This window comes from Mauremys reevesii, linkage group 3 (genome assembly GCF_016161935.1).
Source record: "Mauremys reevesii isolate NIE-2019 linkage group 3, ASM1616193v1, whole genome shotgun sequence".
In the NCBI taxonomy this organism is placed as follows: Eukaryota; Metazoa; Chordata; order Testudines; family Geoemydidae; genus Mauremys; species Mauremys reevesii.
Genome location: NC_052625.1, coordinates 72437139 through 72453449, shown reverse-complemented (window position 1 = coordinate 72453449; position 16311 = coordinate 72437139). Strand labels below are relative to the sequence as shown.

The 16311-nt window shown below is 46.4% G+C and overlaps 1 protein-coding gene across 11 annotated transcripts in view; it reads right to left on the bottom strand.

Annotated features, from left to right (window-relative positions):
* The window catches only part of AKT3 (AKT serine/threonine kinase 3), a 285284-nt gene that overhangs the window by 20880 nt on the left and 248093 nt on the right, over positions 1–16311 (bottom strand). For all 11 annotated transcript variants that reach the window (XM_039530509.1, XM_039530513.1, XM_039530512.1 and 8 more), the window contains one exon: positions 5347–5434. In XM_039530509.1, the coding sequence (XP_039386443.1) occupies positions 5347–5434 (88 nt within the window). The remainder of the gene's footprint in view (positions 1–5346; positions 5435–16311) is intronic.

Sequence of the window (16311 nt, the reverse complement as noted above, 5' to 3'; positions counted from 1 at the left end):
ATTCAACAGAATAAATCACATGCTGATAATAAATTTAGGTGTGATTTCAGGAGACTGATTTGTGAATTACTTAAAGCAGATGGAGAAAATCCTGAATCAATTGTGTAAAGAAAATGGGGAGAGCATGCCACTAGAAATACTAACATTCACTCTCTTTATATCATAAGTGTGCTCATCCATAACTTTTGAAAATACGTCTCACAACTCTCATATGTAGTCGCCATTTACAAAACAGTATGGACTAACTGATCAATGAAGATTCCAAACAATTTAGGTATGTGATGTTCTCACACAAATTGGAACTCATTAGCCAAATCATTATACATAGCAATACACCAATACATTTTAAAAGGGACACTGTCAAAGTTGGTAGTCCCAAAATCTGACCTACCTTTTTGCTGTTTTTCCTTACATATGTCTGCAAAGACTGTGTAGTTCTCTTGTGTTCTTTCCAAAACAATTTTTCCAATGCTCCTTCAAAAAGTAAATAAATGCTAACAGCTCAATACCTATCTGAGCAAGCTTTCAATAACAAAACAGTGTATGAATGCAATGGAGGGAAAGTGTTTTGTAAAGAACAAGATTTCACATTAAAAGTTTCCAATAGATTATCATAGTGATATTTTAACATTTTGAAAAATATATGTCAGTGTGTCCTTTAAAATGTTTTGTTTTGTTTTTTAAACAGTTGATATAATGGGCAAAAAGTGATTGGAACCTCCATAACTAATTAAAACCAACATCCATAAGAATCCAAAATGCTTTTTGTGGTTTCTTTATGTCATGTAAATTCAGTCAGCTGGCATTATTTTGCTAATAAGTAGGTTTTGTGCATATAATTTAAATACCATTGGAAATCCAATGAAAAGATCAGACTGGTTAACCATTTTCTGATCCTTTTACTACTTTGCACAGAAGCAACAAAAAAGAGAATTGAGAAGATCTATTTTGCAATGTTTATGATGATGTTGCAGGCAACTACACTGAAGTATGATTCCCAAACAGGAATTGCCTAAAGAGAGCTGTGGGAATTCTCCCACTTCAACCTTCCTTCCTTAAACCCTGATTCAGCGAAGCCTTTAAGTATGTATTAAGCAATGAGAGTTCAGCACATGCTTAAGTGCTCTCTTGAATCAGGGGCCCCAGAACAACATTTGACAATTTAAAAATTAAATTTTCTCTAGCCTGAATAAAAGTATATATACTCCAAAAAAAGTCTTAAAGGAGTTAGAGAAAATTCAACATTCAATTATACCTAAAAAGAAGACTAAGATAAGACTTCGTCAACCTATTCAGTTTCTCAGTCTCATACACAATAATAATAAAAAAAAAATGCAGTAATCAACTCTATCAGGATTGAGATGATCATAAAGTGCCTGACAAGGTCATTCTCTTTCCTTTGCCTTCATGATTTTTTTCGGACAAAAAATAGATACATCGGAACAAAATGTACAATTATTATTCAATTTTCATTTCAGAACAAGGACTTTCTCTGCTCTTGCCTACTTTATAGCACATTATTATTCAGTTAATGTCAACAAACTGATCCAATTAAACAGCGGTATCAGACAGCCACTCATTCATTTGCATCTGTTGGTCAGCCAGAGCTACTAACTGTTGTCATGAAACATTTATAAACTTTAGGTTTTAGGTTAAATAATCTTGTTTCTAGTAACAATAGATTGAAGTTGGGTGAACAAGAAGAGATTCACATTTTTCTAATAAAAATGGCAAGTTAGCTGTACGAGAGTGTAGTGCACACATATACAAAAGCACGTGCTTTTTTGTTTTCCACTAGCCCAAAAATGAGGAAGCAGTCATACATTTAGGATAAACCCTTCCAGTACAACCAGTAAGAGAGTGCTGCAGTAAAACAAACACATTTTATATGTTTAGGATTCTGTTTTTCTCCGGCATCATCGTGCCTAACACATCCATCACATGCAGGTATTGTAACTAAGGGGATCCTCTTAATTGTTCAGTTAAGCAATTTTCATTTCTCATATCAGCACGTCTAATTTCTCAATGCAGTCATGGAAATGGTAAACAGTGATTAGGATCACTCCTATTTTAAGACCCTACTGAGGGCCCAATCCAACTCCCAGGGGCAGCAGCCACTAGCACCCACCACAATGGAAATATTGTGGGGTCTGAGCTACGTTTCCACCCTGGCCCCCGCGTTTCATTCTTAAGCAAGTTGTTTCATGCACTCAGGCAGGGCGGGAGTGAGTCTCAGAGGGGCTGGAGTGGCTATAGCAGCATCCAAGATCAGGCCTGGGAGCCTCAGCTCCCCTCATTCCCCATGTAGAGCACCCCCTCACACTCCTCTTACTACTCCTAACACCAATTCCCCCTGCAGGGCACCTACCCTGCTCCCCTTCCTAGGGTGACCAGATGTCCTGATTTTATAGAGACAGTCCCGTTTTTGGGGTCTTTTTCTTATATAGACTCCTATTACCCCCCACCCCCATCCTGATTTTTCACATTTGCTGTCTTGTCACCCTACCCCTTCCTGGCCTTAACACACATGACTTCCCTCACTCTACAAGCAGGGCATCCTCCCTGACTTACACAGACACCTGACTTCTTCCCACTCTCCCCATTTCCCATGCCTAGTTTGGTGCTTCATACATTTAGGTTTCACTATACATCTCCACCCACCCAATCCCCATTCAAAGCAAGCTTCCACCACCTCTGAATCAAAACACTTGCAGGTGATTTCAGTGGGTGCAGGATCAGATCCTGATTGAGGAGCACTGTTTCATTGACTTGCAAGGAACTGAAGCACATGCTTAAAGTTAAGTACATGCATAACTGCATGTCTGGATCAGGGCCAGAGTGCTCAGCGCCATGCAGAATCAAGTCCATTGTCCTTAAATTTGATTCTTCTTTTTTCTTGTTTAGTTGGGAAAGATGCTTGAAGTTAGTTTGGCAGCATTTTTCCCTTGTTTCCCACTCAGAGCGCCCTTGTATTTATGCCTTTATATATTTTGCAACCCAAATAGTTTTAACTTAAATGTTAAAAACACAATTCCCTTGAGGGTCCGCCATATTACATTTTCTCTGGTATATTTTTAACTATACTCTTGCAGGGGCAACCAAAATTTCCCTTAGAAGTGAAGGAGATTTTGTTTTAAATACCTGAGCACATTACATCACTTGATAAATTTATTTGTTCTAATTATCATTCTTAAGGTTCTTGCAATATTATGGTTGACTGACAGTAACATCATGGTTAAGGTTCTGTCAGATAACATTTAGGTTTAGATATTCTTGTGGCAGCAAATAACTTGCAATCAGCTTTGCAGAAATATGCATTTGTAACATAAAAATGGTAAACAAACAACCAAAACTGCCAAGCCATCACAAAATAGGGGGGAAAGAGCTCTATATTATAGTAACCCATGAAAAGAGACATAGCAAGATACAGCACAGTGTTAGTCTTAATATCACACAGGTTTCTTTATCAGGTTTTCTTGTTTGCCAAAGAAATACCACACCAATCACAAATTCGAGTTTTCAAATTCTCACATACCAACAAGTGAAAAATATGTCAGAGCAGCACAATCGCCACCCTGCACTTAAGCAGTTTGTCTGAGTTGTCTGGCTGGCTGGGAGAAGAAGGCAATGCTTTCTGGCTTGGGGGAGGAGGGAAGACGTAAATCTGCTGGAAAGAGCAGTCCGCGTGGTAAATGACTCACTACATAGGAATGTGGGGTTTAAAAGGTCAGTTGGGCCTGGCCCCTCCCTCTTTACTCAGAACACACCTCCTTGTGGCGGTTGTTCAGTGCAGGTACTCCATAAATTAAGGCTCAAAAGAACCAAAAAAAATGGCTTGGAAAAGGAATTGAGGAAGCCGGGGGCAGTTGGGAACTTCTATGACTGGTACAGCAGGGAGCCAACTTCCCCATCATTATAGTCCACCTTAACCCCCTCCTATGAGGGGGCGTGGTCGGTAAGGTCCTGGCAACGGAATTGCTGGAGGGACCTGGATAAATAGGGAGGAGCTGTGGAAGCCCCCTATTCTCCCGGAATTGGCTGGAATTGGTAAGGTCCCGGCAGTAAATCTGCTGGAGAGACATAAATTTTGCACCTGCACTGTACACATTTTTATCTGCCAGGTTAGTCCCAGACATCTGTCAATAATAAAGCTGCGGCCTGATTAAACCCATATCTAATGTCTCCTGTCATTCTTTCGGCATAGCCAGACAAACATGTTCTGTCCCTGCATGTGTTTTTGATCCTTCATTTAAGCAAAAACAAATAGGAAAGACAATGTAACTTATAAAAGATATGACTTATTTGACAGGTAGATCAGTTGGCAGGAATGCCAAATGATCCTGTTAGAATACCAGGGACCTATAACAATACATAAGTTACCCCAAATACTACAAAAATGTCTGAATCTACAGAGACAGTTTATAAAACAGCTTAAATCAAACTCAGTTTCACTTTTAGAGGGAAAATAAACTAACCACCTTCTTTCCAGAAATCACCTGAGAAATGTCCAGGATCACAGTAACAGGCATAGAATTATACACAGTGAGCCAAATTAACTCACTAGAGTAAATATGCGCAATGTCATTGACATTAATGGGGTTGTACCACTTACATCATGAGTGATTTTGGCTCAGTATTTTGATACCACACTAGTTTTGTTAGACTCTCTTTTACAACCCATCTCAAAGAAAGGCTTCTGCTGGGTACCAAGACATCAGAAAATGCCTACTTGCTGTGTATCCTTTTCGAGAAGGATTCAATATTTAAATGATGACAGTCTTTTTCAAATAAAAAACAAATAAATTTTTTTTAAAGTTTAATAATTAAAATGGTCCATTTTTTAATACAGTTTCTGCTAACAACATAATGTGGTCCTAAAAAAGGAAACAATGATACATAATATAACTACTGACGCCACATAAATATGTATAATTAAATAATAATACTTTGCCGGTGTATGGAGTTGAAAGAAAATGAGAGTCAATTCAGAAACACAGTGTTCACACTTTCTCACACATCATCACTGACTTTTTTTTCCTCCACTACCTCTTCATTTTTTGGTTAAAGTTATAGGCCAAAAGGGGGAGGGGAGACTTAAACATTTAAACAATTAAAGGAAAATCTTAAGTGATTCTAGTTTATTTTTGGCACACTTTGGTTTTAGAATATTTCCAAGGTATTAGTAGTATATTAAAACTATAAATAATTAAATTGGTTATTAGTATACTATAATATCAAAAAGTGGCAAAGTAATTTATGTATAATTTTAGAAACTAGAAGTTCAGTAATAGTTTCAATTGATTATCGCGCAGAAACCAGACTATTCCATGCCATATAAAGACCTACCTTTTTATCATATACATCTTGCCAGTTTACTCCAACAAAGAAACTGTGCCGCATAATTTCTTTTGCATCATCTGGGCCTCCACCAAGGCTAAGGAGAGAAAAAAAGATTACACATTATACAAATGTTGTTCTTAAAATGAGACTCATTTACCATAATTGTTGGGAGATTAGCAGTTTGGTCATGAATATTTAGATACAATTCTGTCCCTTTTATGTAGGAAATGCTACATTCAGGTGACCACAACAATGGAGGTGATGATAAAGGTATTTGAGACAGTGCTCCATTTGACAGATAGGCTATTTGGTTATTCCCACTGAACTGTTCATTACAGTATATGTCAAGCTTCATCCACAAATCACCAACTCTATAACTGAGCTTACTTTAGTTTTAATGAAAGGCTAAGGAGTCTGACAGTATTGAAAAAAAATCACTATACAAATTTGCAGGGGAAGTGCCAGGCACCAAAATGAATCAATAACAATTCATGCATTATTTATGTATTTTTATACAGTGCCCATTGCTGTAGCATCAGGATGTTGTAACAATTAACCATTTACCATAAAATAGTCAGAATATGAGATAATTAAGCACAATTAAGCATTGTAGCCTGCTGAGGAGGTTATTTAAAGGCTGCTCTTTATATCCACACTACTCATCGTGACCTGAAGCTTGCCAAACCCAGACTCTGGCAAACCATCAGGAGTGAGTTCCCCGAGTAGAGCCCTCGAATAAGAATGCTTAGCCAGTGGTCTAAAACAATGAAGTTATGGGAGCCACCAACAAAAGCAAACCACCTGATCTGAACTGAGGCAATGGGATTGTGAAGGGACATGCCCTCACTCTGGCTGAGAGGAGACTAAGGAGCTCTTCTGGGCCTATTCAACACCAATGAGGTGCATCTGCAAGGCTCGTCCTGCCCGGTCCGACTGGGGGAGCTTAAAAGGGAAAACCTGCCACAGGAAGGGGCGGTGAACAGGAAGAGAGCTGCCCCACTTCAGAAAGCTGAGACAGGTCCCAAGAGGGAGATAGCGGGCCTCACTACTCCCAAACTTCATGCCCAGCCTCAAAGCAGTATGCCCCAAGAGGAGGGGCTGGTGGTAGACTCCATTTTAGAGTAAGCCTAAAGGGCTGATCCAGGAAAACTGCCTGATATCCAGGTCACCCTTGCCTCTCCATTTTCATACAGACTCCTCTCTCTCATAAGGGAAGTAAGAGGGGAGCGGACTTTTCTTTTGTTTGTTTGCTTGAAGAACCACTCCCACCCCACCCTTGAGCGTCAACCGACAGGGGAGGAAGACATTATAAAGGACCGGAAGCGGGGTCTGGAGAGATCTTAAGAGAGCCCAAGCCCTGCCCCCCACAAATGGTGGAGAATGCAGGCATAACCACATCTGATGCAAGCGGTTAAAAAAAGAGGAAATTGAGCTCAGCTGGTCCATGCAAGATGGAACAAGAGCGGTGGTATAAGTAATTAGCAGAATGCAGCAGCAAGCTGCTCAGCAACAGCATTTCCCAACAGCAATTGCTGCAGCAGTGGATCACTCAGCAGTAAGTTCAGACCACACAACAAGAACTGCTGAGGAAACTGATGGCCCAGCAGCAGGAGTTTCAAAAGAAGATGATACAGCAGACAGTGCCAGCCCTATGCCCCCAGGGAATTCCAGCAGGTCATGCGTCCACCAAGGGTGTTCCCTTGCCAGTATCAGTAAAGCTAACCAATATCAGGCCAGACGATAACCCTGAAGATTTCCTACTTACATTTGAGAGCGTGGCACTAGCAGCCTAGTGGCCCCTGATCAATGGGATTTGATCCTAGCCCCATACTTGACAGATTATTGGAAGTGGTCAGGCAGATCGAGCCAGTGAATTATGTGAAAAGATTACCAGGGAGGAGGAAAGAAACCAAGATCTATAATGTAAATCTTCTTAAACCCTGGACATTTTGGATGGCCCGCCTGATAACTTCCTCTCCGATGAAACCTGAATTATGGCCCCTAAGTACCCAGCAGCCAACAACTGCCAACAGTACTGGGTGGCGAGGGGCTCTCCCCTGCACAAAGGATGCTGCTCCTCCAATATTGTCCACCCACCCAGGGAGAACGCACTTGGTCCAACATCATCGAGAGACCACCCCATGCCAGCTGGTCAGGGAGAGCCCTAGACCATTGCCACAGAGGATGTGGGACACAGTCTGAGAGGAAGTGCGAGCAATGCTGGAGATGGGAGTAATTGTGGAATCCAAAACTGAATGGAGGAGCCCCATGATTCTTGTTCCCAAACTAGATGGTTCAGTTCAGTTTTGCACTGACTTTAGAAAGGTTAATTCCATCTCAAAATTCTACACCAACCCAATGCCAAGGGTAGAGGAGTTACTACAGTAGATGAGATTGGCAAAACACTAAAGCACTATCAACTTAACAAAAGGGTATTGGCAGATCCCTTCATCCCCTTCCTCACAAGAGAAAACACCTCTCTCTATCCCTTTAGCGCACTTCCAATTCAAGACTATGCCTTTTCCATGGAGGTTTTCCCACAGCTTATGAATAGGATCCTCAGCCCCCCACCATCAATATGCTGCAGCCTACATACACAACATCGTAGTCTATAGTTCTACCTGGGAAGACCATCTATAGCACTTAAAGGTGGTATTAAAAGCCCTAAAGGATGCAGGACTCACAGTGTAAGTTAGCCATAGATGAAGTAACCTATTTGGGGTACAACATATGAAACAAGTAGTCAACAAGGTACAGGCCCTAACAGCGTGTCCCATTCCCCAAGTGAAGAGGCAAATAAGGTGTTTTCTTGAGCTGGCAGGATATTACTGGAGGTTTATCTCCAGTTTTGCCTCAATCGTGGCCCCCCTTATGGACCTCATAAAAGGCAACAACACTAAGACAATTCAGTGGGGCGAGGAATGCAAGGACGCTTTTAGCAAACTAAAAGCGCAACTATGCCGGCTGCCCATGCTCTCCAGTCCTGATTTTTCCTGGAAGTTCACACTGCACACAGATGCTTTGGGCTCAATGCCATACTCTCACATGACTTCAGAAAACACCCAGTCCTAACCTTCCTAGAGAAAAGGCTTACTCAATTATTGAAAAGGAGGCATTAGTGATTAAATGGGTTATGGATTCCCTCAGGTATTACCTGTTGGGTAGCCCCTTATCCAGTGATGAGCTGCCAAATTTTTAACAACCGGTTCCCTCCTCCCTCCAAAATTTTAACAACGGGTCCCTCCTTCCCCCCCCCCTCCGGGGGGGGGGGTCGTGCCCCATCCAACCCCTCATGTTCCTTGACACACACACTCCGAGACCCCTGACCCATCCCCCCCTTCCCTGTCCCCTGACTGCCCCTTGCCACCACCCAACCCCTCCTCTCATTCTCAGTGGCCCCCCAGAACCCCTACCCCATACAACTACCCCTTCTCTCTGTCCCTGAATGCCCCCACCACCTCATCCAACCCTGCTCTTTGCTGACTGCTCCCCGGGACCCTTGCCCCCATTCAATCCCCCTGTTCCCTGCCCTCTGACTGCCCTGACCCCTATCCACCCCCCCACAACCCAACCCCTCCCTGCCCCCTTCCACACTGCCTGGGGACCGGGTCCACTCTGCCAGGACCACGACCGGCGCCCCGGGGCCCAACTCCCCGAGCCCGGCCGGACCAGAGCAGGCACCGCTCGGCGGCAGCCGCTCGGCCCGACTCCCCGGGCCGGCACTGGGGCCCAGCGGCCCCCAGGGACCCCTGCCCCATCCACCCCCCTTCCCTGTACCCTGAGTACCCTCCGCCGCCCCATCCAACCCCTCTCATTCCTGATGGACCCCCAGGACCCCTGCCCCATCCAACTACCCCTTCTCTCTGTCCCCTGACTGCCCCTGGAACCCTTGCCCCTGACTGCCTCCCACCGCCCCATCCAACCCCTGATCCTTTCTGACTGCCCCCAGGACCCTGGCCCCGTTCAATCCCCTGTTCCCTGCCCTCTGCCCCCACCCCCAAACTCCCCTACCCTCTCTCCAACACCCCCTCCCTGCCCCCTTACCGCGCTGCCTGGACGTGGCTGGGCCGGGACAGGAGTCGCGCAGCCGGAGCCGGAGAATGTGGCGGGAGCCCGGCGGCCGGAGCCAGGCGGCTGGCCGGGTGGAGCCAGGGAGGGCTGCGTCCAGAGCTGGAGCCAGGCAGCTGGGGCCGCCGCCACGCCCAGACCCGCGCTGCCGGAGCCCGGCCCCCTGGCAAAACAGCAGGGGCGGCTGGAGCCACGGGGCCAGGCCGGGCTGGAGGTGGGGGGCCGTGTCCAGAGCCGAGCATCCCGGTAGGTGGGGGCACGGCAGGGCCGGGGGGGCCGTGCCGCAGCCGGTGAGTGTCGGGCGGGGACCGGGCAGGGTCGCGGCCGGGACCGCAGGGCCGGGAACGCGGGGAACGCGCCAGGGAGGGTCGGGCGGGACCCGGGATGGGGAGCCGGTGGCTCGGCAGGGTCGCAGCCAGGAACGCGGGGCCGGGAACCCGGGAGGGTGCGGCCAGGAGGGGTTCGGGACGTGGGGCCGGGAGGGTCGCGGCCGGGACGGGGGCGGGGCGTGCCACAGCCAGTGAGGGTCGGGCGGGGACCCGGGGACAGGGGCCGGGCAGGGTCGCGGCCGGGAACGCAGGGCTGGGAACGCGGGGACCCGGGGACGGGAGTGGCCGGGCAGGGTCGCGGCCGGGGAGGCGGGGACGGGCCGCGGCCAGGGACCGGCCGGGGCACACGCCCCCCCCTAGTTTCCTACCTCAGCGTCGTCTTCCTGGGCCGGGGAAGCCTGCTTGCTTCTCAGCCCTCCCAGGCTTCCCGCGCAAACAGCTGATTCGTGGGAAGCCATGGGGGAGGAGAAGCAAGGAGGAGCTTCATGGCAGGAGGTGGAGGCAGAATTCGCAACGGTTCACGTGAACCGTTTGCTAAAATTAGACGCCGGACAGAGAACTTTGGCATCCGGTTCTCTGTCCGGCCTCTAATTTTAGCAAACGGTTCGCATGAACCATTGCGAACCGTCTGCAGCTCACCCCTGCCCTTATCGCTGGTCACGGATCCCCTATGCTGGATCCACTCCATGAAAGAAACAAACCCATGCATGATGAAATGGTACCTTGCGCTACAACCATACAGTTTCAGAGTGTAACACTGAGCACGAAAAGACCATGCTAATGTCAATTTCTTTTCATGGGAGATTGGGGATGGAGACAAGCCACCCCAGAAAGGCCTTTCTGTCTTGAAGGATAGGGTATGTGAAAGGATGTGCCCTCACTCTGGCCGAGAGGAGACTAAGGAGCTCTTCTGGGCCTGTTCAACACCAATGAGGCACACCTGCAAGGCTTGTTCTGCCCGGAGTAGGGGGAGCTTAAAAGAGAAAACCTGCCACAGGAAAGGGCAGTGAACAGGAAGAAGGCTGCCTTGCCTCACACAGCAGAGATAGGCCTGCCAAGAGGGAGACAGCAGCAGGGCTCACTGCTCCCAAAGCTGCACAACCCACTCTCGAAGCAGTCTGTCCCAAGAGGTGGGGCTGGACGTAGACCCCTTTTTCTACTAAGCCCAAAGGGGTGACCCAGGAAGACTGCCTGATATCCAGGTCACCCTTGCCTCTCGTTGTTTTCCTACAGACTCCCTCTCTTGTAAGGGCGGGAGAGGATTTTTCTCATTTGTTTGCTCAAAGGTCCCCCCTTCTGCGTCCACGGTGGGGGGGGGAACATTATAAAGGACTGGAAGCAGGGTCTGGAGGGGCGTGAGGGAGCCCCGGCCCCCCACAGGGTCACAAGAAAAGTTTTAGGTAATTGGGTCGTGGACCATCAGAAACTTAAAGGACAGTAAGTGTTATCTTGATTTTTATCTAAAGGTAAACAGCCAATGCAGACTACAGAAGACCCATGTAATATGCTCATAATGACTCTACTAGGTAAGTTTGCACAAGTTGAAATCCAACTTCTCTTCAAAAGTTCCTCCAAGTGGAGCACATTGATCCTCGCCTGGTCTCCAGACCAGAACACTGCAATGTGGTGAGATTCACATCTGGCCACCACTGCTCTCTGAAGTTCTAGACGTAGTAAAGTACTGGCTCGAATATGACCTCAGGACTGTGGACCATAATGGCAAAAGGCTAGCATACGCTCCAAAAGAAAGGATGCAGAAAGGGAAAGGTAATAATAATTGTCCATTATTTGTCCCCATGTCCTGAAATATACAGAAATGATGGCCAAACAGGGGACTTTGGATTATACAGCATACTAACTATAATTTCTTTTTCAGAAAATCAGCTGTCAGTCAGTCAAAGAACAAGCATAATATGTTACACTCTCTAATTTATGAGTACACAATATTGATATTATCCAGCAACATAGATATAGTAGAACCTCAAAAGAACACCTCGGAATGGCAGTTGTTCGTAACTCTAAACAAAACGTTATGGTTCTTTCAAAAGTTTACAATTGAACATTGACTTAATGCAGCTTTGAAACTCTACTAAACAGAAGAAAAATGCTGGTTTTAAATCATCTTAATTTAAATGAAACAAGCACAAAAACAGTTTCCTTCCCTTGCCGATCCTTTTTTTTTTTTTTAAATGTTCCCCCTTATTTTAGTAATTTACTTTTAACACAGCACTGTACTGTACTTGCTTTTTTTATTTGTGTCTGCTGCTGCTGATTGCGTACTTCTGGTTCCAAATGAGGTGTGTGGTTGACTGGTCAGTTCGTAACTCTGGTATTCATAACTCTCAAGTTCTACTGTAAATCATGCCAAAATGAGCGGGATCCATACAACCATTTTTAGTAGTGGTCTGTTTGTGTTTTATACTGACAGCACAGCAGACAAGCAGTTAGAATATACGGTCAAGTGACTGAAGTACAGGTGTTAGATGGAAAACAGAAAGTTATGTTTCTTTGAGAATTTGAACATTCAGTCTCTATTACAGGAAGAGACTGCAAGAAACATGAATTAGTGAAAATTGCACAGTGAGGCATATAACCAATTGGTGCCTCTTATATCCACTAATACATGAATTCTTCAGCACAGAAAAGACACACTAAGGCAGTCCTGTCCCACTCCTCCCTGGTCCCTCAGATAAGACAAGGAACGGTTCTTGACACACATACTATAGAGCAGAGGCTGTCAAACAGTGGTCCGCGAGCTCCATTCAGGTGGTCCGCGGATAGTTCCCTCTAAGGTGCACACCTGGGTGGCCACACTCGAGAGAATGAAAGGCCACCCACCTAATTAGTGGAGCCACGCCTGATTTGGGACAAATTTGGGATATGCAGAGCTGCGGCGGCCTGAGAAAGAAGTGACTTTCTCCAGCTCCAGGGCTGTGGCTGCTGGGGAGAGACTGCCCTCCTTCCCAGCCTCAGCTCTGTGGCTGCTGTGGCGGGGGACAGACACCCCACTTCTTCCCAGTCCCAGCTCGGGGGCTGCTCCAGCAGGGGACAGAGGGCACATCCATCGCATTAGAAACGTAAGACTACTGATATTAAAATATGAGTTGTGTGCTTTTATTTGTAGAACAAAAAACGTTAATTATTATTAAGGAGTTTTTTTTTAATATAGCGCTTTTATCCAAAACGCTTTACAATAGTTAGCTAACAGTACAAACAACATTTGGAAAGATCATTAAGTGGTCCGCCGAGACCCTCAGCAATTTTCAAGTGGTTCACAAAAAAACAGTTTGAGAACCACTGCAAAGTGTACACCAACAAGAGGACAATAGAGTTCAGTTCTATCTAAGGGTATGTCTACACTACGAAATTAGGTCGAATTTATAGAAGTCGATTTTTTAGAAATCGTTTTTATACAGTCAATTGTGTGTGTCCCCACACGAAATGCTCTAAGTGCATTAAGTCGGTGGACTGCGTCCACAGTACCGAGGCTAGCGTCGACTTCCAGGGCGTTGCACTGTGGGTAGCTGTGGTTAGCTATCCCACAGTTCCCGCAGTCTCCGCTGCCTATTGGAATTCTGGTATCAGAGGGGTAGCCGTGTTAGTCTGGTTCTGTAAAAGCAGCAAAGAATCCTGTGGCACCTTATAGACTAACAGACGTTTTGCAGCATGAGCTTTCGTGGGTGAATACCCACTTCTTCTGATGCAAGTAGTGGAAATTTCCAGGGGCAGGTATATATAAAGCAAGCAAGAAGCAAGCTAGAGATAACGAGGTTAGATCAATCAGGGAGGATGAGGCCCTGTTCCAGCAGTTGAGGTGTGAAAACCAAGGGAGGAGAAACTGGTTCTGTAATTGGCAAGCCATTCACAGTCTTTGTTTAATCCTGAGCTGATGGTGTCAAATTTGCAGATGAACTGGAGCTCAGCAGTTTCTCTTTGAAGTCTGGTTCTAAAGTTTTTTTGCTGCAGGATGGCCACCTTAAGATCTGCTATTGTGTGGCCAGGGAGGTTGAAGTGTTCTCCTACAGGTTTTTGTGTATTGCCATTCCTAATGTCTGATTTGTGTCCATTTATCCTTTTCCGTAGAGACTGTCCAGTTTGGCCGATGTACATAGCAGAGGGGCATTGCTGGCATATGATGGCATATATTACATTGGTGGACGTGCTGGTGAATGAACCAGTGATGGTGTGGCTGATCTGGTTAGGTCCTGTGAGGGTGTTGCTGGTGTAGATATGTGGGCAGAGTTGGCATCGAGGTTTGTTGCATGGGTTGGTTCCTGAGCTAGAGTTACTATGGTGCGGTGTGCAGTTGCTGGTGAGAATATGCTTCAGGTTGGCAGGTTGTCTGTGGGCGAGGACTGGCCTGCCACCCAAGGCCTGTGAAAGTGAAAGATCATTGTCCAGGATAGGTTGTAGATCCCTGATGATGCGTTGGAGGGTTTTAGCTGGGGACTGTATGTGATTGCCAGTGGAGTCCTGTTGGTTTCTTTCTTGGGTTTGTCTTGCAGTAGGAGGCTTCTGGGTACACATCTGGCTCTGCTGATCTGTTTCCTTATTTCCTCATCTGGGTACTGTAGTCTTGAGAATGCTTGGTGGAGATTTTCTAAGTGTTGGTCTCTGTCTGCGGGGTTAGAGCAGATACGGTTGTACCTCAGTGCTTGGCTGTAGACAATGGATCTTGTGGTGTGTCCGGGATGAAAGCTGGAGGCATGAAGGTAGGCATAGCGGTCGGTAGGTTTTCGGTATAGGGTGGTGTTAATGTGACCATCACTTATTTGCACCGTGGTGTCTAGGAAGTGGACCTCCCGTGTAGATTGGTCCAGGCTGAGGTTGATGGAGGGGTGGAAGCTGTTGAAATCGTGGTGGAATTTTTCCAGAGTCTCCTTCCCATGGGTCCAGATGATGAAGATGTCATCAATGTAGCGTAGGTAGAGAAGGGGCATGAGTGGACGGGAGCTGATGAAGCGTTGTTCCAGGTCGGCCATAAAAATATTGGCATATTGTGGGGCCATGCGGGTGCCCATAGCGGTGCCACTGATCTGGAGATATATATTGTCATTAAATTTGAAATAGTTGTGTGTGAGGATAAAGGTACAGAGCTCAGCAACCAGTTGTGCTGTGGCATCATCAGGGATACTGTTCCTGACAGCTTGTATTCCATCAGTGTGTGGGATGTTAGTGTAGAGAGCCTCTACATCCATGGTGGCTAGGATGGTGTTTTCTGGAAGGTCACCAATGCATTGTAGTTTCCTCAGGAGATAGCTGGGAGTGCTGGTAACATAGGGTCTGAGTAGAGAGTCTACATATCCAGACAGTCCTTCAGTGAGAGTACCAATGCCCGAGATGATGGGGCGTCCAGGATTTCCGGGTTTGTGGATCTTGGGTAGTAGATAGAATAACCCTGGTCGGGGCTCTAAGGGTATGTTGATTTGTTCCGGTGTTAGTGTAGGGAGTGTCCTGAGTAGATGGTGCAGTTTCTTAGTGTATTCCTCAGTGGGATCTGAGGGAAGTAGCCTGTAAAATTTGGTATTGGAGAGTTGTCTGGCAGCCTCCTTTTGGTAGTCAGACCTGTTCATGATGACAACCGCACCTCCTTTATCAGCCTCTTTGATTATAATGTCAGGATGGTTTCTGAGGCTGTGGATGGCATTGCGTTCTGCATGACTTAGGTTGTGAGGCAAGCAATGTTGTTTTTCCACAATTTCTGCCTGTGCACGTCGGCGGAAGCATTCAATGTATAGGTCCAGACTGTCATTTCGAAATGACAGGAGGAGTCCATGTGGAGTTCTTCTTCTTGTGCTGTTGGTGGGAGGGTAACTGTGTATCAGTGCGCTGTTCAGTGTTGTCCTGGAAGTATTCTTTGAGTCGGAGACGACTCCACCAGCTCAGGATTAAACAAAGACTGTGAATGGCTTGCCAATTGCAGAACCAGTTTCTCCACCCTTGGTTTTCACACCTCAACTGCTAGAACAGGGCCTCATCCTCCCTGATTGATCTAACCTCGTTATCTCTAGCTTGCTTCTTGCTTGCTTATATATACCTGCCCCTGGAAATTTCCACTACTTGCATCCGAAGAAGTGGGTATTCACCCACGAAAGCTCATGCTGCAAAACGTCTGTTAGTCTATAAGGTGCCACAGGATTCTTTGCTGCTTTTATTGGAATTCTGGGTTGAGATCCCAATGCCTGATGGGGCAAAAACAGTGTTGCAGGTGGTTCTGGGTACATGTCATCAGGCCCCCCATCCCTCCCTCCGTGAAAACAATGGCAGACAATAATTTCACGCTTTTTCCTGGGTTACCTGAGCAGATGCCATACCACGGCAAGCATGGAGCCCACTCAGCTCACCGTCACCGTACGTCTCCTGGGTGCTGACAGGCATGGGACTGCATTGCTACACAGCAGCAGCTCATTGCCTTTTGGCAGCAGACGGTGCATTAAGATTGGTAGCCATCGTCGTCGTACTCCTGGGTGTTCTTTTAGCCGACCTCGGTGAGATCAGTCAGGGACGCCTGGGCAGACAGGGGAGCGACTCAGCCAGGTCACTCCCATCTTCTGCCAAGCACCCAGGAGATGAC